Here is a 23,986-nt window from a genome sequence, read left to right as displayed (position 1 = left end):
AAGGAAGTAATAAGAATGCTTAATGAGGCTGTTGTATAGAAACATTTTCAGTAGCGGCTTTGCCAAGGGGAAACTCCCAAATAGAGAAGAGAATGACTTTCCTAAGTAAGCAGGAGGTCTGGGAATTCAATATGTGCCTCTCTAGCCTATTTTTAGTATCTTTCCCATTAAGTAATACTGCTTAATTTGCAACTGCCAAATCTCTAGTAATTTGTAATTATAGTACTTGTGAGTTCAGATGTCACAGGAGGTACTTGATAAAACAGAAGGAAAGCATTTGAAATCTTAATTAGTGGTCCAGAAATTCTCCTTGGACAAATTAATTCATTTCAACTTAATTAATATTTTCTATAGCTCAGTCTAGTACTCACAGAGGAGTTTGTACTCCTTTGTGCTTTTTTTTTTTTTTAAGGAATCCATTAGAAAATGTTTTAAATAATGTTATTTTAAAAGCATGACCAACTGTGCACTATATTCTCATAAAATGTCAAAAATGCAACTTAATTTATTAGTCTGATATCTGTAGGAGTTGTGAGTGTGATCTTTGTCATCTCACTTTTCTTCCTCTTGTTCTTACTGGACAGGGAGAGTTCAAGTCCTCCTCCCTTTATCTTTTACATGTTTGCTTTTCCCAATAACTGCTGATTTTCCTAAAAGAGACATAAATTAAAACTTTTCTTATCATTGATTAGGGTAATATGAATCCTGCTAAATCTTTTCCTGTAGTTTTTTGTTGGTTTGTTTGCTTCTTGGGTTTTGAAGTTGGAATTTTTTTTTTATGTTTGTCATACAGAAATGAAGAGAGAGAAAATCATCACACTTTTCATTTGAGGGGATGTTTAGTCTGTACAGTTCCCAGGGTGGGCTGCCATGATGTAGTGAAGACAACAGAGGTGAAAACAGAAGCTTGCCACCTCTGCAGCCCCTTCTCTTTATACTGATGCACTCTGTTCCTGTAAAACAATTACTTGAATTCTGTAGTCCTTCATAACTTGGTTGGAAGAAAACAGAGTGAGATAAAGTAACTAAAAATTTGATTTAGTTGCAAATATACAGGTTACTAAAAATGGGGAAGTGCTGTGTTTTCTAATGCATTTCCCCTGAAACCTCAGAATGGTCAGGAGTGAGTTCTCAGGAATAATGAACAGTTTTCAGTACATTAATTCAAAGTAAAAGACTTCTCAGTTGCTCCTCATCCCTTCACTGGGTGTCATCTTTCTCCACCTCCTCTTCCCTCTGCAAATTTCTGCAGGGCTTCCATTTTTCACAATATTTTAAGTATTCTTAAGAATTAAAGTACTGGAACTGAAGCCTTGCTAAAGCAAGTCCCATCTCACCAGGCTGTAAAATGGCTACTGAAATCTTTTAGTGCACGGGAAAAAATGAATATACAGCATAGGTTCCTTCAGGAGTCTGACAGATGCCATCCTAGTACATAACTCTGAAAAGTGGAATTAATTTACAGAGTGCAATGTGAAGTAAGAAGGAAAAGACTGTCCTCTTATTCTGTGTAGTTTTATATTGTTTTAGTCCTTAAGTGCAAATTATGATCTGATTTCCAGTGTTTGTAAAATTATAGGAATCTAACACTTGCAAATACTTGCACAGAAATTATTTTTTGTATTTTTTTCATGAAATTTACAAGAGGTAGAATAAGACCATGTTATAATATTCATCCTGCAAATAAGGGTCCATTTACCAGTTTTCATGGCCTTTTTTTCTCCTTTCTGCTTACATTATACAGCATTTTGTCCATACCACATTGGTCACTTCTCCATTGTTGGCCTGGGCTTTGAGGAATATGTGAGTACTGTTTTATAATTGCAAATGAAAAATAAACTACCACTGTTTATTCAATCACAATATTTTTGTAGCATCTTTCCATTTTCTATTTGTGGTTGCAAAAGTAACTTTGAGTATGTCTTCTTACTAGTTCTTCAGCCTTTTTGAATATATGATTGAAAATGTTGTCCCACTCTTTTCCACTTCCTCCATTATTTACATCTCAAGTCAAGTTTTTACTATTTGTAAAAACTGTGTGTGTCTTCAGGGTTTTTTAACAACCTCTTGTTCCTTGTGTACATTTTATACTTGTTTACCAAGTTTCATAATGGATGATACTGAGATGGGGAAACTAGGGGATGAATGAAACAGTGTAAGGTGGCACTTTTTGTTTCATATATTAAGGTTGTTTTGGGTTTGAAGAAAGCAGTTGTAATGTAAATGTAAACATTATCTATTCTTGATGAAGTACAATGATGGTAGATTATTAAAATATGTAAAAACTAGAGAAACTTGGCATTCTTCTTGAAGAGTTGAAATTTGGAATTTATCTTAGTTACATAAAAAGGACATGTAATCTTCTAAGAGACTGATAAACTTTCACCTGTTTTCCTCTTTGCTCCAGGTCCAAGCATCTCACTTTGAAGGCCTGATTACAACTATAGTGGGATATGTTCTTCTAGCAGTGACTCTAATTGTTTGTCATGTATCCTTTTGTCAGTACTTACCTGGTTCAGATTTATGTGTCAATAATTTTTTCTGACTGTGCTTTGTGGAGGTGATGTAGGTGCACTTAACTCACCATTTTTCTCTGCTCTTTTGGTGAAATTGGAAGGAAAGATCTCTTCTGTTCTCTCGGAGATTTAGAAGTTGTCAGTGTGACTGCCTGCTTTCAAATACTGTCACATGCTTAGCAACACAATCAAGGGCTTTTATGTTTGCTTGAAAGTCTGTCTAAGAAGAGTGTAGAATCATTTTTTCCTCACTATCTGTAGGCTTCTGCTGTGAACTGTAGTTCCAGCAGAGCGATTATAAAAGGAGGTATGATGGGAAATTTATTCAAATATTTTTGATCCTGCCAGTTTTTTGAATAAGAATTATTTTAGTTTCTTTGTTATGTCTCTGAACTACTGAGAGTTTGCAGCAAGAATTTCTTTCTCATTATTACTTTCTCAGAGAAAACTACTTTCTCTTAGATGTAGAAAATAAAGTACTGGAAGCTGGAAGGATTTATTTGGTCTCAAGTAAGAAAGCTGCAGTCAAGCTGCATGGTTTTTTACATCAGCTTCAATTTGGAAGAATATACACTTGTTACCAGCTTTCTGTGCAAAAGTAAATGAAGTTAACATTGCCTTTCCACATCAGTATACTGATGTGCAGTGCATGTGTAAAGCATTAGTAGATTAGCATGTAGGTTTTGCCTCCTGAAAAAAAAAAAAACCCAAAACAAACTCCCAAAGTGCAATTGCATCCAACTTTTCTTGAAAAAGGTGAGAATTTGATTTACACAGCAGTGAAGGGAAAGCTGCTATTTAAAATAGGTCTTAAATTTTTAAATTTACTTATTTGTAGCAGATGTTTTCAGAGACAACTATTTATTTCTCGAGAAAACTGCTGGTTGTTTAATTTAAGAAAGGTCCTATTATTAATTGATATTTATTTACTTTAGATGCATGTTTAGGGATGTTACTCAGCACACCAGATCATGACTACTGGAGTCACAGCCAGTTTTGGAAAGAGAATCCTGATAGTACACCTACTTACTATTTGATTTTTCTCTTTTATAGAATTTCCTATTGCTAAAATCAGTGTAATATAATGTTTGATATTAGACTATTACAAAATGTTTTCCAGTGCTATTTTCTTGACAAAGTTATTCAGGGTTTGGCAGCTCTTGTTAAGTTTCAGCGATCACGTCGTTTACTAGGAGTTTGCTATATTGTTGTCAAGGTAATCCTAATTTTTTGTGTGCAGAAAAAAAACCCTCTCATTTTAAGCTGACATTATCATTTTCTTAGCAATTTTTGTTAAACTAGTGAGATGTTATTTTCTGTCTTTTCCTAAAGGTTTCCTTGTTAGTGGTGGTTGAAATTGGTGTGTTTCCTCTCATCTGTGGCTGGTGGTTGGATATATGCTCCTTGGTAAGAACAGAAACAAATAATGATAAAATCTTTTGTAGCTGTTTATATTTGAAGCAGAAAAAAAAAGTTCTGATGCGAAGAGAGCTGTTAATGTGAGTTTGACAGCACTCTTCTGTTTTCATAAACAGCATTTCCAGAGGGAAATTTCTCAAGTTTTTTAGGTACTGCCTAATGCTAATTTTGGGGTTTTTTATGTTACTAAATACAAATTAACATGCTATTACTAAAATCACAAGATCCTAATCCTTTTTAGTGCTGTTACAAGATCACTGTGATAATGAGCTTACTTATAGGCAAACTTGTGCTCTGAATAAACCTCTTTATGTAGCCATCTTATGTGGAATGGTAATGACTTTGTATTTTAAGTTGTCCAGTCTCTTTCTGTTTCGAAAAAGATCTTTGCTGCACTTGTTTGGAATTGAGGACAGTTTTTCTGTCCTGAAAAATACTGAGTGATGAATTTGAAATTGACAAAATTAGTTTTTTTCAACCTTGGTAGAAATAGAATTTTACTTAGGAATTATTTGCTTCCATCATAGTGTCACTTTGTTTGAATTGATTTATAATTTATCTAGAGTCTGTTAGTGATTGAGTTCACATATTTCTTCTTTCAGAAGAAATAATTTGATCAGGTATTGATCTTTATTTGCTGTTCTTATCATAAATAATCCCTTTTTTCTATAAATTGTATTTATGTGTTAAAGCAAACATTTAAATTATGCTTAGTATATATATTTAACTGGGGTAAACAAAATGAGTACGTGTGGATGTTTGCCAAACTTTATTCAAATTTGTCTACTACTTACCTTCTTCTAGGAGATGTTTGATGCCACTCTAAAAGACAGAGAATTGAGCTTTCAGTCTGCCCCAGGCACCACAATGTTTCTGCATTGGTTGGTTGGAATGGTTTATGTTTTCTATTTTGCATCCTTCATCCTTTTGCTAAGAGAGGTGAGTCTGTAAAAGCAAGATTGGTATGTAACACAGTTAGAGGCTTATATACAGAACTGTTAAATCTTTCATGTGTGGGTGTTGCTTCTACCATTTTTTGTGTGTCTATTGGATTCAGTTTTATGTAAAAAGGGCCATGCTGGTACTTACTGTAGTGGAAAAATTATGATTTTGAGTACATTTTACTTAGAGATTTTTGTTTAACTGTTAAATCTGAGCGTTGCCTTCAAATGAATCCAAATATGTTTTAGTTGTTGAAGATCAATCAGTACTTGAAAATTAAGCTTGTATTTGGTTATTAGTTCTCTAGTTCCCTGTTCTATTTCTGTGCAATTTTGGTGAATCTTGTTCAACCAATATCCCTATTATGGTAAAGCTTATTTTCTGCAGCAGTGTTGTTCAAAATGAAAAATAAATACAAAGATTATGTTGTCCTCATATTTTTTTTATTTCCTACTTCAGGTATTGAGACCTGGTGTCTTATGGTTTCTCAGGAATTTGAATGATCCAGACTTCAATCCTGTGCAGGAAATGATTCACTTGCCCATCTATAGACATCTCAGGAGGTTTATCTTATCAGTGGTGAGGACTTGTCAAAAAGATTTCTTTATTTGGAAATATAGCTTCATATGTACTGTGTATATAAAGAGGAACATTTTCACCATGGAAGTGAACTGGTACTGGAACAGGTTGCCAGCAGAATCTGCATCTTTCAATACTCAAACTCAATAAGATATGGTTCTTAGCAGCCTGATGTATGTGGGTCTGCTCAGAGCAGGGGTTTGAGGAGAGTTGGTTGTACTTCAGAGCTCTCTTCTAAACCAAGTATCTTATGCTAAGTCCCAGAAAATGTTTGGATATTCAGAAAACAAGTGTTGTTATAATGATTATTGTAAATCGCATAACTTTCATGATGCCCTCAGTTACTGCAGTAAACATTGTGTGTCCAGTTCAGCCAAAGTAGTGCAGCAGAGAGAGTAATTTTCTGGACAGATTCTGGATTGGAGTCTGCTGCTGTAGCCAGTGGTGGCTGTTTCCAGATTATCACTGTAAGACAGTGAAAACTTTGAGAGTTTTTTCCCTTTGGTTGTTTGTCTGAGGTTTGCTGAGCACTGCTGAGCATGCAGTGAAGGAAGGGTCGCAGACCATCTTTGACATAAATGTTACATGAACTGTGTAAGCTGACACACCAGAAACATTGTTTGATGTACTGTGTTGTTACACCTGAGCTGCTTTAAGCAGTGAAAGCTCAGAGAGATCCTGGTTTGTTAGAGAGCCCTTCAGTATGAGTGGAGTTGACCTTTCCACCTTTCTGAGTATTCTGTCCTTAGATAATGGTAATTCTTCAGTTGCATGAAATTTCATGGTACATCAGGTGGCCCAAATACAAGCCAAGATCTACTGGTTGCTCATGATCTCACTTATGTTGTCACACATAAGTGTTGAACAGGCAGTTACTTGAACTTCACCTTTTGACTTGCTCAGCTGATTAATTCAGAATTTTCACTAGCCTCGTGCTAAAATATGGGGTCCAGAATGGTAATCATTTACCATTTCAAAGAATAAATCACACCTTTCAAGCTCTGTTTATCTTTCTGTATTTTAAAGAGATGTCTCGTGTATGACATAAACTATTATTTTTCAAGAAGGGGATTTTTCTATTTGACCTAGTTAAACACAATTTTTTTTTCACATCTTTAGTCTATTTTATTTATATGAAATGTAAGAATGTACTTAATTTTTATTAATGTAAAAATGTAATACTACATTTTTTAAAATGTACTTAATTTTTCATCGGCTTCCTTAAGGAAACAGGAATCATAAAAGTGCATTGTCTTCAGGCACTTGATGTCCCCTACTGAATTTTGGTCTTTCAGTCAATTTGAAATGTGAAGAAATAGGAACTGAAAGGTCTTTTGATGCTTCAGCAGGTTGCCTAAGAAGTCAGCCACTTAGAAAAGAGAGGAATACAAAATAAGCAATCCTGTTGTTGGGGAAGGGGAAGAAAGAACTCTCTGACATTGCTCTAGCTGTCAGGAGGCTTATTCTGGTGCTTATTCAGCTGCAGTCCTATTTGGCAAGGGCATCACAGTCAACTGGTGTGCCTAGGATGGATTTGAATTTCTTCATAGTGTCTTCAGATGTCCTTCTGCACCTGAATGGGCAGCTGGAACAGTGTTGCTGACACAGGCCTGTTGGCTATGGCTGGACAGTACTTGCTCAGCATCCAGGCATTTTCTTTGCTGCTCTGCCCTGCTCCCTCACCTCCAGTGAACAAGCTGTAGGCTGGAAGGAGGGTATCCCTGGAACAGCTGGCCTGAACTGACCAGAGGGATATGACATCGTGCTCAGCAGTAAAAGCTGTGAGAAAGGAGGTTGGGAGGGGATGTTCATGGTTATGGTGTTTGCCTTCCTGACTTCCCAGGAAATTGTTGCTTGTCTGTCTGCTGATGGGAAGTAGAGAGTGGATTCTTACTATTTTGATTGCTTACTTGGTGCTTTCTCTAGTAAATTGCCATTATCTCAGTCTTGCCTGCCTTCTGTTTTGCCTTCCCCTTCAGCTGAAGAGGGGAATAAGCAAGCAGCTGGGAAGGCATTCAGCTGTTAGCCTGGGCTAGCCCACTACCCCAGGGAACATGTCAGAGATGAGTGGGAAACTAGGTTTGGTAGTTTCTACTTTTTGGACTAATTTGTTTACTTTATAATTGCAGATTGTCTTTGGATCAATTGTACTACTCATGCTCTGGCTTCCTATACGCATTATTAAGTATCTCCTGCCTAACTTTCTTCCATATAATGTTATGCTCTACAGGTGAGCATTTATTTTAAAAAGATGGGGATTTTTTAATGTTTGTATAACTGGAAAAAGTGTATTTGCTCTCCCTGAGCATTAAAGTAACACTTTTTGTTAGGTTATTTTGTCTTCCATTAATCTAATCTTCGTTGTTCTAAGAGAAGTAAAGGGTAAAGGACATGGCTGCATCATACAATGTGACAAATTAAAAGCCGCTTGAAAAAAGAAGAATTTTGTATTCCTTCCATAAAGATAACTATTTGGGGCTTTATGCCCTCAAAACACTTCCCATTTCAATTTTCTGATAGTGAAGTTCCTTTTGTGTTTGCTTTTGTAACACACTCATTCTTGATTGTCATTGCTTCAGGAGTAAAAGAATATCTGTAACTGCATTTTTTTAATGGTAGCAGTTTTTTCGTATTTCTGAAAAATAATTCAAAGAGTAATTATAGATGCAAATAGGGATGCATACTATATTCTTAGATATAATCTTTCTCAATGTTTTTTTCCTAAATTTGTTATAAGCTGAAGTGGCTAACCTCTCTGCTCAGGGTAGTATATAGGGAAAAACCATAACAAAAAATGAAGAATTTTCCTTTTTGGCAAAATACAATGTGTTTTTGTATTGTAGTGGCATTAATAGGATTCAGTGTAAAATATTTCTATTGGGATGTTCCTTGTGTTTGATTTTGTGCTCTTTCCATTGTTTCCAGTGACGCTCCAGTAAGTGAACTTTCCCTAGAGCTGCTTTTGCTTCAGGTGGTGCTTCCAGCTTTGTTAGAGCAAGGACATACAAGACAGTGGTTGAAAGGTCTTGTACGAGCATGGACTGTTACTGCTGGATACTTGCTGTAAGTACAGAAATCCAAAATCAGCTACTACCACTGTTCCCAGTTGGGCCTTTACACATGAGGGGAGCTTTCCAAAAGGTTATCCCAACAAGTAGGTTTAATAGCTTTTCTACAGATAAAGACATTATGAAAAACTTCTATAGTGATTGCTTTCTTCTAAGCAGTAGATGTACATACTTCTGGACTAGCCTTTGACAAGTAATTCTTTTGGTATACCATTACAGCATTTGCTTAGTGAAAGAAATCTGTAAAAGTATGACTGATATCTTCTTCACTCCCTTATTATATGAAAATAAGGATATAAATATCAGCAGTGTGTTTCCATGAATCATCTAAATAAAATTCATGTGCACTTCTTAGATTTCTTACTATAAGAAGGAAAAATAAAGAAAAATAATTTAGAACGTTGAGCTGAAGAAGTAAGCAACTTAAATTAGTGGTTTTAAAGTTGCAAGTTCAGATTTTAGAGAAGGATAAAACCATTTCTTTGTCAAATAAAGTAAGTTAATGTACTGCCAGGCAGAGTTCTAGCACTTGAAATTATTTTTTAGTTCATCACTTGTTTGCCAAATTAGTCAAGAAAAAAGTAAGGTTGATTTTGTTTCTGTACAGTTTTCAGTTTAACTTCATAGGATATTGGCATTCTCCCACCATGTTGCACTCTTAGAATAAGGAATTATTCTTTGCCAAGTTATGTCTGAGAAAGTGAGTGAATGAATGAAAGATTTTTTCTTCACTGTAACCCAAAATGTTTATTTTAGTTTCTCATAAAGAAACTCTGCTCACCTCCTCTTCTCTTGGTTTACATTTTGAAGAAGTTTTAATTATTTTCCAAGTTTTGATTATGTTTAAGTATAGTGTAACACGAGAGTTTTAGAGATTATGATAGAAATGACTTTTCTTACTCCACTGTTGCCGCTCTTTAGGACAATTGCAAATTACCTCCTCAGTAATTTTAGTTTAGCACATATGAAAATCTTCTGCTCTGTCGTTCCCAAAAAGCAAACTGTTGGGTAAATTTCATTGCTAATAGAATATCTGCACATACTTTACTCTGCTAAAGCTGAGGAAAACTAAGTTCTAAATATTCAGTTTTAATCAGACTCAAATTTTGCTAATTGTATGTGTGGAAAACATCAACAGAATAATTTTTAAGTAGATTGATTTTTTCCTAGGATTGATATTCTTAAAAAGCTGTGAACAGGTTTGAGCAATTTAGAATCTTCTTGAAAGGCTCTGCCTGCCTCTGCAGTTTGACAGCACGTCCATAGCAATGCAGCACCATCCTTGTATGGTTTAGGTTTGAAGGCCCTTGTTTCCTATAGAGCTTGGTGATGGTAACATAAGAGCTGTTAGTAGAGCTGTGTGCTTACATGAACTGAAATATCCATGTCATTTTCCTTTCATGTGCACAACACCTTTAATACCAGGTGGTGTTTTTAAAGCAGTCAAACAGATACGTGATCTTCCCTTGTGATGGGATTCTGACTGCATCCACAGCAGCACTTCCCTTCTATATCGTGTTTATGATGATATTGAGTATGTCACCAAAAAAGGCTTATTTTACTTAATCAAGATTCTGCCAGCACTCCTGTATTAGTTTTGTACAACCTGTATGGATTCTGGGTAGGCCTATATTTCTGTAAGTTTCTCATTCATACCAAACAGAACAAAACTGAAATTTTGACTGTTGCAGGGATCTTCATTCTTACCTACTTGGTGATCAGGAAGAGAACGAAAACAATGCAAATCAGCAACCTAACAACCAGCATGCTCGCAATAATAATGCCATTCCAGTTGTGGGAGAAGGTCTCCATGCGGCCCATCAAGCCATACTTCAACAGGGAGGACCTGTGGGTTTCCAGCCTTATCGTAGGCCTTTAAAATTCCCACTCAGGGTATGTATACCTAACACATCAAGAGAAAAGAAAAAGGCATTTGAGAAGTTTTCTTTTCTAAGAAAGATTTAGCCCATGTTGTCAGAATCACACGGTGGGTCCTGTTTTATATGGTTTGCAGCTTTCAAAACATAGAGTTGCAGTCGTGCTCATATATATATAAGCCTGTAAGATCTTCAATTACAATTTTATTTACAGATCCCATATATGTTGAGTATTATGTGTCAATTACATCTTATTTTCTTTACACTAAGTAATGGAGAGAAAGACAATAAGCCCCTCTCAAACAGGTAGTTCAGGTGTGCCTCTAACAAGGCATGGCTTTCAAGGGGGCATACTTTGGTCTTGTAGCTGAAGGGTGTTTAGAATGATTTTGCTTTATTAAGAAAATAAACAGAGAACTTCTGTTGCTTCTACATCTGTATTAAACATAGAAAGGCATCATATAATGCTTGAAAGTTATAAATCCTTAAAATTAGAAAGGAAATTTTATTGGCAAATACTTACATTTCTAGAACAATATACAGCTTAAAATAGATAGCTGTTTTGTTGTTAGTAGAACTCTGAGTTAAATATAAACTGCACCACAGCTCACTTAGTGTGGTTTGAGGTGTAGCTGAAGAATGGAAGTAATGGCTAACATTGGGTCAGTGTGGTATTGCATCTGAAGGTTCCTTCCTTTATACCCAAATGTCTTGTCAAGGAAAGTCTGTTCCAGATTGAACTGTCTCTTGGCAGTCTGTTGGAATAAGGTGTTAGCTGTCCCATAGCAAGCTTGCTTGTTGTGTGGCTTTGATAATTAGTGAAGCAGAACTTCATAGCACCTGGTGCTTGAAAAATATTTAAAAAAGTCAAGTACATAGTAATTCTCTGGTAAGGTGAAAACCTGGCTGAGGAGTAATCAGCTTCACTGTCAGCTTCTGGTCACAGAAACCTGAGCACATCTGGAAGAACTTTGTCAGCAGCGTTTTCCTTTTAAAACCACTGTCTTGCTTATGTGGCATACAGAGCTAGAAATCTTTCAGGATTATATAGGAGTCATGCTGCTCAGTGCAGAAATTGAGGTGGTCTTTTTTTATGTGACAAAGCAAAGAACTTAAGTCATTCTGGATTCATATGATATTTTTTAATGTTGGAACAGTTAATGGAAAGTCTTAGAAATACACAACACTGCAGGTGTTCTGCATGTACTGGGGTTAGGTTTCTTTTTGCTGATTTATTTATAGTGAAACATCAGTTAGTATTTGAACATCCTAGTTTAGCTGCCTTTCTAGGATAATGTATTTTTTGTGCTGGGATTTCTTGGGGTTTGGTTAAATAACTTTCTTATGCACTTCCCTTCCTTTTTTTTCCCCTTTTTCAGATATTTCTTTTGATTGTTTTCATGTGCATAACATTACTGATTGCTAGTCTTATCTGCCTTACCTTACCAGGTGAGTCTATTACAGTAAACTATCATTAAGAACAACTCAGTATGTTGCCATGGCCAACCATGGCAGATGTTTTGAAACCATTGTTTGAAATCAAAAGGCAAAAATATGGAAACTAGTTTAATTTTTAATAATTTGTCATCAAATTGTAATCTAAAAATCTAAACAACGGAGATTGCCATTCCCTTTTTGTTGTAGAATAATTTTCTTCTGAGGACAGGGCTTCAAGTGCTTCAATCTCAGTAGTATTGACTGGAAAATAATTGAAATTCTTGCACCTGTTTTACTGTTTCGAGAAGGAAAATATGTAGATTGTTACCAGGTCTTCTACAGTATTTTCTTTAATTAAATATTCTGAAGGTGCCATTTTTGAGTACTGCGAGGAGCAGGGGGTTGGACTCCATGATCCTTAGGAGTTCCTTCCAACTTGAGATACTCTATCCTTCTGTGATCTTGACACATCACTAGGAGATTTTGTGAAGTGGCATGTATATCACTTTAAAATGTCCAAATAAGTACTTCAAGAACACTTGGTATTTTTAAAAATAATTTGGAGTAAATGAAGCCATGTCAACCAGCATAAATTTCATAACCTGTCTGCTGTAATACTATGTAATTTATTACCTTCTTCTATTAATGAAGAATTTCATAACCTGTCTGCTGTAATACCATGTAATTTATTTCTTCTACTAATGATCCTAAAGTCAATAATGAGTTAAGATCAAAGTTATAAATTCTGTGATTGTTTTAGTAGTAGGACATAAAATAATTCCACTGTAATACTAGGGAAATGAAAACACTATTAAAAAATGAACTGTAGCAAATCAGTCTCCCATTTTTGTCAGAGAACTTCAGAAGCCCCATCAGTAAGTCTTAAAAAATTACATGAGACAGTGAAACGACCCAAAGATAGCTCGTATAATTTAAGTTCAAGCTTACACACTAATGCATGATCGCTGTTGCAGTTCTGAAGATCAGTATTTAGGCTCTGAACAGTGCTTTGTTTTGCTGTAGCTCAGGTCAAATTGCTGTCCTAATGAAAATTTAGGTGGAAAAGGATTTCTATGTGTTTATTTGGCATAATTTTTGAAGCCCTTTGCATAATACTTCATACCTTTACGCATTACGAGTATAGTACCAAAATAACTGTTTTATGAGGAATAATATTTATGCAGGAATATTTCAAATATATTTGCTAAGTACTTTTTTAATGAGCATCCTTCCCTAATAGGTCCAGAAGCATTACTGTATGTAACAGTGCTTGTGTTTGCAGTGTTTGCTGGCCGGTGGTTAATGTCATTTTGGACGGGGACTGCCAAAATCCATGAGCTGTACACAGCTGCCTGTGGTCTCTATGTCTGCTGGCTGACTATCCGAGCTGTGACAGTGCTGGTGGCCTGGATGCCACAGGGTCGTAGAGTCATTTTCCAGAAGGTCAAAGAATGGTCTCTCATGGTGAGTCTTGAGAAAAAGTTCTACTGAACTACCAAAATTTAGCTAATGGCACTTGTTTTATTTTTTGCTTGGAGGCTTTACTATGTCATATGTACTACATTTTGCTTTTCAGACCATTTTGAAGCTTTTGCAGCTTACGTTCCCATTGCCTAGGCTAACTATTTTTGGAAGGCAATCAGTGTAAATATGTTTGTGTATATATGTTTAAATATATGTGTATGTTTTTCTGTTTTCCTTTAAAAGTGAATTTATTGCATTATTATGGCATATGTTACATGTTCTCAAAAACATTTACATTTTCACATACACCTGGAAACTTAACTATTTACTTGTTTAGTTACATGAAATTATCAAATGGGAAAACCTAATAAAGCTGATAGATGATGATGACCATATCTCTACAAAGTAGCTTGATGCATATTTTCAGGAAGATCTTTATCAGCTGTTGAACTTGCATTTCCTTTCCATGCAAAGGAAAATAAAGATATTTTCCTCAAAAATATTAATTATAAGGAGTTGGCAGTCTCAGCCTGAAAACAAATTCATACCCCAACTTTTTATCTTGGTGTTGATTTTGAGGATTTCTGTAGTAGATTTCTTGCTAGTTCCTTTAAACATCAATAGCCTAAATGTATCTTGTTATGGACATTTTAATGTGTTTATTGAATTGTTACACTGTACATGTTCTTCATGTACTACCATGTTTCCCAAATACCTCATCCATCATTTTGATTTTAGCTTCTTCAAGAAAATTCATAGCTAAAGCTTAATTTCTACTTGTTCTTTGTTACTTCTTATTATCTTGATTAAGTCAGGCTACTTTGTATGATGCAGTTAAATTAGGAGAATTTTAGAAGAAAGATTCAAATACTGTGTTCTGAGTCCTACATTTTTAAGTCAAATATTCCATAATGACTGAATTTTTAAGGTTGGTTTTGTTCCAGAGAAAAAATTTGCAGCCTTGGATTTTTTTTTTAATTTCCCAACATATGAGCGAGCATATGCAATATATTGAAGTGCCTTTGGACAGTATTCCCTATTGATAACAGTCAGTGTGACTGTGGTTTAGAACTATATGAATACTAGTAGGCACAGTCATTATTTTTTCTGGAATTCCTTTTCCTATGGAATAGGAACCAATCTTGAAAACTTGCATTGCAAAACTATGTATGTAGTGAAAATTGTTTCTAGGAGTGTATATGTGTGAAATAGAGGTTTATGTAGTTTTGGGGTTTATTTACCGGGGCTGTGTGTTTATGTTCTAATTACATTTTTTAATTTAAACTAAGAATCCTCTGGCAAATACATTAATTAAATGTCTTGGGATTTTTAGATAATGAAGACATTGATAGTGGCTATACTGCTCGCTGGTGTGGTTCCACTTTTGCTTGGTCTTTTGTTTGAACTGGTCATTGTCGCACCTTTGAGAGTTCCTTTGGATCAAACACCTCTCTTCTATCCCTGGCAGGTCAGTTGCTCCCACTCTTTTGCTGCTGTTGATGTAAGGAGTATGGGCTGCCTTGCTTCATGTGGATTCGGTGCTTCAGAGCATTTTCCACAAATGTGTTTGTATGTGGCAGAGAAAAGGCAGCTAGTCTGGATGTGAGAATTATTTGAACCAAAAGGATATGCTGAGGAATTTAAACTATGAAAAGCTGAACTGTTGTGAGATGACATCAGAGGTTGCATTTCAGTGATCAGCTATTTTTCCAGTAGCATAATTGTAAAGTTATGTAAGAAGTTAGTATATCTATATGTATGTGTGCACAGATGCACATACTCTAATCCTGCTGGAAAGCTTTCTGCATACAGTTATGCAGCAAGAGGTTCTGGTATTTTTTTTTTTTTTGTCCTGGAAAGACTTTAATTCAGTGATGAGGCACATTATGAATGTAATTTTTAAATTATTTAGGGTCGTGCTGATTTTGGCCTGAGTTGTCAAATCATTAATACAAAATTTTGAGGTAGTTATGTGTTATTACTCTTCAGTCACGTCTCACAGGCTGACTGCAAATTTCTGTCCTGCAAGTTGGGAGATGAAATGAAGATACAGGATTGAATGACAAATGCTTCCATCACTTTAGAAGTCATAACTCAAACAAACCCATCTGAGGGAACCATAACTCAGGCATCTAGAATGCCATTACTAAATAAGAAGAGAGTGTTCAGGGACAGTGACTTTCTAAGCTGCCCTAAGCTTTCATTTACTTTCAATGTCCAAATGTTTAAAAGCCGTAATGCAAAGGAGAATTTGGCTACAAATTTAATTATTCCATTATTTTAAAATCCAAGTATATTTTTGAGCTGAGTAGATGACCAGAAAATCAGGACATCATATAATTACAGTGGTAGATGATCATGGTTTCCAAACAATTTTGGAAAGAATTTGTAATGGTAGAGATTATAAAAATTCTTTAATATTGCATAATAGTTCCTTAAAAGTTTTAAAAGAAGTATACTGATAAGCTTTATTTTCATGTAGCAGAACTTCTTCAAAATATAGGATAAGTGTGATTTGAGACTTGTTCTACATGAACAAGGAACTATCAAAATTGAGACAAATTTCCATTTTTCCCAAAAGAGTTATGCAGAGGTTACATTCTTAAATAAACATGAATCAACTTTAATACTGGTGCTTTTTTTGTAACAATTTTTAAAATCCTTTAGAATTGGCATTAACAAAAGTTGTCTTTTTAAATAATCAGTTCAAGAAAATGTATTTCCCCAGCAGGTTAAGAAAGTTAATTTTTGGCAGGTTTTGTTGAAAATCTCTTACAAATATCTGTAATCCAGAAAGGATGGACTTACGATGTGAAGTGTTTACTAGAAGCCAGTAGTTACAGTGTCCTAATTCCATACCATAATAAGTGCAGTTTATGTCAAAACAAAAATTTTCCACCAAAGAGTATGACTTTTTTTGTTAAGACCATTGTTTTGCTTTAAGCTTTCTTACATTGGGTAGGGTTTTGGGAATAATTAAACTTCAGAAGAACTTGTTTCCTAATGCATGTTATCATCTTTGTATCTTTTTTTATTCTTCTATAGAGAAAGGAAATTAATTTCCTTTTATGTAAGTTAGTTTTTAACCAGAATGTTAGTCAATTGCTTTAAGTCTAATGCTTTTATTTTGTATTTGCCTTTGGTTTAATAGAAGTAGTGATTTTCCTGGTCCCAGGGAGCTAAATTTACAGATGTCAGTTAATCTTGAGAGCATTCTCTTTTTCATAGGAATTTGCAGATGATGTCATCTCTGTGGATCAATGTCCCATGTAAATGGAAAAGTAATTATATTTTCACTTATAAGTAATATTAACACATTGCTCTTAAAGCTTTTGGTTGTCAGACTTTTTAAAGATATGTTATTGCTCACACTATACATTTTTACAAAATTAGGACTGGGCTCTTGGAGTTCTGCATGCCAAAATAATTGCTGCCATAACACTGATGGGTCCCCAGTGGTGGCTGAAAACTGTTATTGAACAGGTAGGAAAAATTCTTCATGTGAATTGTCTGCAAAATACATTTTTTATGTTTCTAACTGTGTGTCAAAAAACAGTGTTACTCTTGCAGTAATGGGTAATTGAGTAGAATTCAACTAGTCTTGTAAAAACCTTTTAAATTGTATAGCCTAATCCATTAAGGTACACTTAACAGTAAAACAAAAAATCAGAAATCTGAATTCAAGAAAATGCTTTGTATACATATATGCGTTTTTCTCAGGTTTGTAATAAAATTAGAAAGAAACATGATTATTTCTTCAGATGAAGTGCATGTGTCCAAATACTTGTCCAAATATTGGGCAGTATTTACATCCACAATTCAAGAACACAGAATTTTGCTTTCTCTGCAGCTGTAGGGATTACCCCATTCATAGATCACTAGAGATGAAAGACACAATTTCTCTTCCCCTTTAATTATTAAGCAACACAGAACAGTTTCTCTGAGCAGTTTAGAGGCACATGGCCTGTAGCTTTGTTAGAAGTATTTTTTTTCTTGATTATAACTGTTAAATTCCATAGTTGTCATCTCAATGAAGTATCTCAGTTGTTAGTCAGAAGGTAATTTTTCAGCCCTGCACTGTATGTGATGCCTGTGGTGCATGTCCCAACCTCTGTACACAAGGTGCCCCTCATGAGTAAGTCTAGCACATAGTCCATTATTAAATCACTTCAGCTGCCACAGTGCAGAAATATAGTCTTAGTCTGGGAGTATGTTTGATGCACACCACGGCTCCCTGTTCCATTCTGAACGCTCTCCATGGGCTGTTTACCCACCCTCCTGAGCCTTCCAGGCTGTGGCACAGCCTGGCTGTGGCCATTGTTTAGCTGTAGCTGGTAGCCATTCAAAACTGCTTTTTTCCCATGCTTAATCTGGTTGTGTTTTGACCTTAGCTTCTGGTAGTAACTGGAGAAGCTTAAGAATGTGGAGGCCTTTTTTTCAGGCACAGACTCTATGTACAGAGGCTCTGGTCTGCCCCTCCAAATAAAATAGGATCCTATTTTCTGCCCATTACAAAATGTAATAATTTATTCTATTAGCCAATACAGGCTCCTCTTCTAGTAAGTTAACAGCACAAAGTGATCCCAGGTCACCCACAGAACCATTGTCCACAGCTCTATGAAATGATCTTTCAGAAGGTCTCTTGCATTCCTGCAGCTGAATCTCAACTCTGTTCCAGTTTAAGTTGGTCTCTTGGGCATTGTTTAAATGATTTCCTGGAACCTTCATGATGTAAATTGGCAGAGTTTTTCCTTCTTCAGCTGTGGTCATGGAAACACCCATTTCCTTTCATAAGGAGAATTGTGTTAAACCTTCTAATTATTACTGTAAGTGCAAAGCAAGTCTTTCTTAATTGATCTGTTCTAACTTGTTCCATTTCAGGTATATGCAAATGGGATTCGTAACATTGACTTACACTTCATCATCCGTAAACTGGCAGCGCCCGTAATCTCTGTCCTCTTACTTTCCCTGTGTGTGCCGTACATCATAGCTTCTGGTGTTGTACCTTTACTGGGTATGTATGCATTCAGAACACCTGTTTGTCATCTCATGGTTTACAGCAGGGTAGATATGTTTGTGGAAATAAAACTTCAAGCTTTAATTTATTAAAAAAACAAAAAAACCCACCACAAAAATGCAAACAAAAAGCTCCTGCTGAGAAGTGTAAATGTTTAAAGACTTCCAAGAATCACACCATTTTCCAGGAATATTGTCCAAATGCTTCTTGAACTCTGTCAGGCTTGGTGCTGTGACCACTTCCCTGAGGAGGCTGTGCCAGTGCCCAGCCACTCTCTGGGGGAAGAACCTTTTTCTAATACCCAGCCCAAGCCCTTCCCTAACACAGCTTGAGGCTGCTCCTTGGGTCCTGTCACTGGTCACCGCAGCGAAGAAATCAGTGTCTGCCCCTCCTCTTACTCAAGAAGAGGGGCAGACACTGATTTCTTCTCTATGCATTTTAGGTATCTAGCTAGTTTGGGAAAGGAATGATTAATTAATTTTTTTCTTTGGACTATCAGCCTTTGATTTTAGTCCCTCTAGGAGCTATACTGAGTTGAGGCCATCTTTTTCTGACTTGTGAGATTCTAAATAAAGCTTAGAACAGGTGAAAATCATGGGTTTGTTTTGAGGTTTTAATAGTATTAAAATGTAATTTTAAATATATAGGGTTTTTTCAGACTTTCCTATCTCCTAATAATTGAGGTAAATAATTTGATTAGAACCAGGGTATATAAGCTTTTTCATCAAGACTTGTCTTGTACTAGTTAGTTTTGATGTTAACATGTTCAAGAAGTCCCGCTTTATTCTTCAGTCTCACTTGAATGCCGACCTTTATTGCGTTGACTTTTCTGACACAAGGACAAGTCAGTAAGCAGATAAGCAGAAGTTAATAGGCAAAAAGAACTGATAAGCTCTTTTCTTTTTCTACTCTGGATTTTCACCCTGTTAATGGAAAACTTTACACTCATAGTGCTTCAGATTAAAAAGAACAGCAGCTGTCACATTGGATCTTTGAAGTAAATGGATGTGTCATTTATTTCACAGCCCTTGTACTGAAGTTACAGTATAGCAAAAAGTATGGAAGCAAGAAGAGAAGCAGAAATATGTTAGTTCAGCAGTATTACAAAGTCTAAGGATTGTGTCTTGTTTTGTAGGAGTTACAGCTGAAATGCAGAACCTCGTTCAGCGACGCATTTATCCTTTTCTGCTTATGGTGGTGGTTTTGATGGGAATTCTGTCCTTCCAAGTCCGCCAGTTCAAGCGCCTTTATGAACATATTAAAAATGACAAGTGAGTATATAGTGGGGTTTTTAAAATTTTTCCTCTTTATATGTATCTATATATGTGAATACTTCAGGTCAAATTCAGGCATTGTAAATACGTAGGACTAAAAGGGTTTTTAAGAAGTTTTGTAGACAAATGACGCTCTAAAACAGACAAAGTGTTCTTGGCGGATGTTTTATCTGTGGTTCAGGTAGATAAACACAGGGATAGACTGTCTTTATAAAGGGAAGACACTCCCCCATGTCTAACATGAGTGTGTTTTCCCACAAATGAAGCTGACTGTTGGTCTCACCTGTAGTCTTGAATAACAAGTGACTGTAATGAATTACAACATACGTGGAAGTTAGAATAATGTCTCAAGCTGCTGCTTATAAAACCATTTCTTCAACCTTTTCTGTATAACTGTTTTTCTTACTCTTTCTACTTATTAGTCCAGCTAACCTGTTAAAGAATGTTCAGTTGTTTTGATAGTTTGTCCTTACCAAATTTTGAGTGATTTTCTGATGTTTTCAGTAATTATTACTCTGTATTACTCAGAAGCCTGATAAAAATAATAATTTTCCTATTATTTTCTGGTTATCTTGCTTAATTGAACCTTTTATTGGTGTTATTAAATTATTTTTGGTGTTACCCTAATTTCCTTTTTTATGGATTAAGAAGATTAGCAATTGACCTAGCAACTACTTCATAGGTGTGTAGGGCTCTTGTACACACAGAACTAGCATGCAAATAGGAAGCATGAAAAGAAATTTAGGTGGCAAAAAGCGTGGAATAGTGATATAGAGGAAGCAAGGAATAATGTGAAATGTATGAAAACTGTTAAGCTGCTGTGATAGTTAACTTTCTTTCAATATCTCACTAAAGGAAGCCTGCAGCCCTTAAGCTTTCCATGGAGTAGCATCAGGATATTTTCTTTCCCTTTAAGAAAGCTTAAGGACCAGCTAAAGTTGTTCCTTTACAATTTATAGAATAACTTTTTATTGAAATGAAAACATTACTTTGGCAGCAAAGGAGATAGAGTGGATTTGTGTTACAAAATAGTATTCTCTTGTGTTAAATTCTGTTTTTACTGTGATCCCAGGTACCTTGTTGGACAACGACTTGTGAATTATGAACGGAAGTCTGGTAAACCAGGCACATCAACAACTCCACCTCAGTCTTCACAAGAATAGATGGTCATATTAAACATGTTGACCTTCCCTTTGCCTTTACATGTCCTTTTTTCATAGACTCTTCTCGTCTTTGGATATCTCTCCCAATAATACTCTCAGCAGTGTTTTGGCTTCTGTTGGTAGCATCAAGATAGCAGTTAAGGCTCTGTTTCTTATCTGCATTTTCTGATGTTGTAAATGCTGTCTGAGATCTGTATATGTGTATATAGAAGTGTCCTGACACCCTAAAACCTTGGATTAAAAAGAATGTGCATTGTACATCTTTAAAAAGTATATTAATTTATTAAATCTAGTTGTCACTTTATTTTGGACTGCTGTTCTGTTGACAATGTGCCACAAAGCAATAGTGCGAAGAGGCAAGATGTTTTTATAAAATTTGGAGCTTATTTTATGGTGTTCATAACAGTTCTTATTGTAGTAATACAGTATGATTTTTCATGAGTGGAAAGGCCACGTAGAGAGTATCAAAAGTAAATAACTGTCTTACAGTCAGCAATGAAGTTGCTGTGTTGAGAACATAATGAACTATGTATCTTGCTGTCCAGTCTTTTTTATTATTTTGTATAACACCAAAGCTGTTGTACATTTTTCTATTGCCTGATTGTTTTTCATGTGTCAGAGTTTGTAATATTGTACAGTTGCTGTTAAATCAAGAAAATATTTCCTCTTCTGAGAATTCAGATGTACTTGTTGAGGCTCAGCTGGATTTTTCTGTTTGGTTGAAAGGGGGTAGGTGGGTGTTTGCTTTGGGATCAGGAATCCATTAACTGAAGCAGTAAGTAAAAATTTACTAAGGCTAGGTGATGGAAGTATTTAAAGGTACCGAGAAAAATTAAATAGGTTCACAACTTAAATTGTAGCCAATTTCTTATCAATATTAGAATTTTTCAGGATCTCAAGAAAAGGGGTGAACATTAACTGATGTGCTTGCACAGCACGAAGAGCACAGTGTGAGCAACGTCCTGACCTGATCCTTAGTTAAATGGCGTGAAATCTTTTTTCTGTAAGTTACCAAAGTTGAAAATTGTAGTATGAATTTTATATTGCACAATTACTTTAAAAAAAAACCAAACCCAACCAAAAAAAATTCTCTCAGAATTGGTCACTGTGAATTTTTACAGGAATAATGCTGAGGAAGTGATTTATCATGTACCATTTATGGCCTGAGGGGCAGGGAAATACATATGCTATTAAACAGGCAAGGAAAAGTTAGCAGATTTCTTTGCAAGAACACAGTCAAACAAGAGCCACCAAATCAAGTCTGTGTTATTTCTATATGTAGATAGTTCTTTTGCAGTAATATTTGGGGGTGGGGGTTATGTAGATAAAGAAAACACATAACAGTATCTCAAAGCTTTAAGTAGCATCAAATCACATGCTTAGATTGCAGTATCTTTCCTGGACCAATGTGGAAAATGTGAATATCCATTGCTGTAATGAGAAAGTGAATGGAACATTTAACTTGCTATTCAGTACACTCTCCTTCAGTATTCTGTACTTTACCATGTGTGTATATAATTAATACTTGAGAATCTGGCAGGTGCTTTTAAAGTATCATCTCCTTTTATTGTTGTTGCATCTCTGATCTGACATGGTGTGAGCTAATGTGGTCCAGGCTGTGATGGTGGTGGTTCATTCTTTGGTGTCTGGACTCATGTTCTAAGGCAGTGAGCACAAGCCAAATGCATCTGAATCTAGTGGCAGGAGGATTGGGCTGTCACTCTCAGATCCATACTATTTTACAGAATCACTGTTGTCCTGATGGTTTTGAACCACAAATATTACCCTTTGGAGTGATTTATTAGAAAATTTCCAGTGAAATGAAATCATAGAAAAATAGCCAAAATATTTTTTTCATTTACTGTTGCTGATTTAATGCTGAACTGAGTATATATTCGCCCCATATATTTTTGATGTGCATAAATATTGCATTTGATTATTTACAGTGGTGTACATTGTGGGACAGATATATTTTCACAATAATAAATTCACTGGTAACATACATTATTACTTATGCCAAGATTCTGTTTTTGACCTACCTTTCACAAACAGTTCCAAAATGGTCTTGCCACTCAAATGTTGCGAGCACTACTGTGCATCATGCAGAATTTGCAGTAGTGTGGTACTTGTAACTGTGTTTTTATCCAGACAAACTGGTCTTAATATTAAAATTTATTAAGGAAAAGCCTTTGTGCTGTTTCTACTGGTATTTTACAAGTCATGAAAGAAAACAGCAAATCAGGTCAGTCATGCAATGCGAACTGCAGCTATTTTGATGTAGCTTACAGTATCTGTAATTGCTTTTTTTTAAATGGAAAACTGGTTTCAAATCCAACTGTTGTGCCGGCATTTGCACTGCTTTACAGATCCCAGGTAAAGTTTGTTTCCAGAACTGTCCATTGTGAACTTCTCAGAAATCTCATCTCCTCATCTTATTTTTACACATTTTCGAAAGAATATGGAGGTTGTAGAGAACAGGAATTAAATAACAGTACTTTATAAATTGTTTTAAATTTCAGTGGTTTGCCTTATTGTGTGCTATGTACTCCCCTGGCATAGAAACCTGATAAGTAAGCTTGTAAGTGGCTGTTTCTGACACAGCTGATGAGCCCTGTACCAGTGGCTTCCATCTGTGCTGGAGTGATGCAGAGTGGTGTGTGCTCCTGTTACTTTTCAAGTGGGAAAGTGAAAGTGTGTGAGAGGGTGTGTGTGTGTGTGTGTGTGTGCACTCTTCCACCACAATTTGTGTTGACCTTGGTCTTGACTGGAGGTGTTGGAGGTGTGTACTGGCACAACTGTGTCCCCTTTGTGTGTTGAGAATCTGATGCTGTTGTTAGTTCCACAAGCCTTCATCCAAGAACTGTCAGATGGCTCTGTAGCTATCTTGTGCATATTGAAAAAAGTTAATTGCAGAATAGCTTTGACTGTTTTTACACAGGTTATTTTATATTGATTAAAAATAGTTAAAATTCTGCATCTTTTCTGTCTGCCCCTTCTCTATTGAGTGAAGCCGAAGTTACTTGATTTTGTTTCTGAGGGCCCTTCGGTGCCTGTAACTGCTCTCTATCAGTGACTTCTCAGTAAGGTGCCAACTCCAGCCTATTTCAGTGCTCACATCACTTTTCTGCTGAGTGCATTAATTCTTTGCTTGCCTTCCCCTATACTTGTGTAAAGGTCCTCATAAAAATCTTCACAGCAGCTGCGCTGTTCTTCAGAGAACTCTGCAAAAA

At 35.7% G+C, this 23,986-nt stretch overlaps 1 protein-coding gene across 2 annotated transcripts in view; it reads left to right on the top strand.

The window, feature by feature from the left end:
• Positions 1 to 22,758, top strand: part of MARCHF6 (membrane associated ring-CH-type finger 6) — a 43,815-nt gene extending 21,057 nt beyond the window's left edge. For both annotated transcript variants that reach the window (XM_058028455.1, XM_058028447.1), the window contains exons 11-26: positions 1,745 to 1,803; positions 2,408 to 2,488; positions 3,664 to 3,732; positions 3,849 to 3,923; positions 4,740 to 4,874; positions 5,337 to 5,456; positions 7,586 to 7,686; positions 8,382 to 8,519; positions 10,216 to 10,417; positions 11,781 to 11,850; positions 13,121 to 13,302; positions 14,636 to 14,770; positions 16,696 to 16,785; positions 18,184 to 18,316; positions 19,455 to 19,590; positions 20,666 to 22,758. In XM_058028455.1, the coding sequence (XP_057884438.1) occupies positions 1,745 to 1,803; positions 2,408 to 2,488; positions 3,664 to 3,732; positions 3,849 to 3,923; positions 4,740 to 4,874; positions 5,337 to 5,456; positions 7,586 to 7,686; positions 8,382 to 8,519; positions 10,216 to 10,417; positions 11,781 to 11,850; positions 13,121 to 13,302; positions 14,636 to 14,770; positions 16,696 to 16,785; positions 18,184 to 18,316; positions 19,455 to 19,590; positions 20,666 to 20,756 (1,817 nt within the window). In that variant the 3' untranslated portion in view covers positions 20,757 to 22,758. The remainder of the gene's footprint in view (positions 1 to 1,744; positions 1,804 to 2,407; positions 2,489 to 3,663; positions 3,733 to 3,848; positions 3,924 to 4,739; positions 4,875 to 5,336; positions 5,457 to 7,585; positions 7,687 to 8,381; positions 8,520 to 10,215; positions 10,418 to 11,780; positions 11,851 to 13,120; positions 13,303 to 14,635; positions 14,771 to 16,695; positions 16,786 to 18,183; positions 18,317 to 19,454; positions 19,591 to 20,665) is intronic.
• The last annotated feature ends 1,228 nt before the right edge of the window (positions 22,759 to 23,986 follow it).

Source organism: Melospiza georgiana, chromosome 1, assembly GCF_028018845.1.
Source record: "Melospiza georgiana isolate bMelGeo1 chromosome 1, bMelGeo1.pri, whole genome shotgun sequence".
Taxonomy (NCBI): domain Eukaryota; kingdom Metazoa; phylum Chordata; class Aves; order Passeriformes; family Passerellidae; genus Melospiza; species Melospiza georgiana.
The sequence above is the reverse complement of the archived record's forward strand: the minus strand, read 5'-3'. Positions and strand labels throughout refer to the sequence as shown.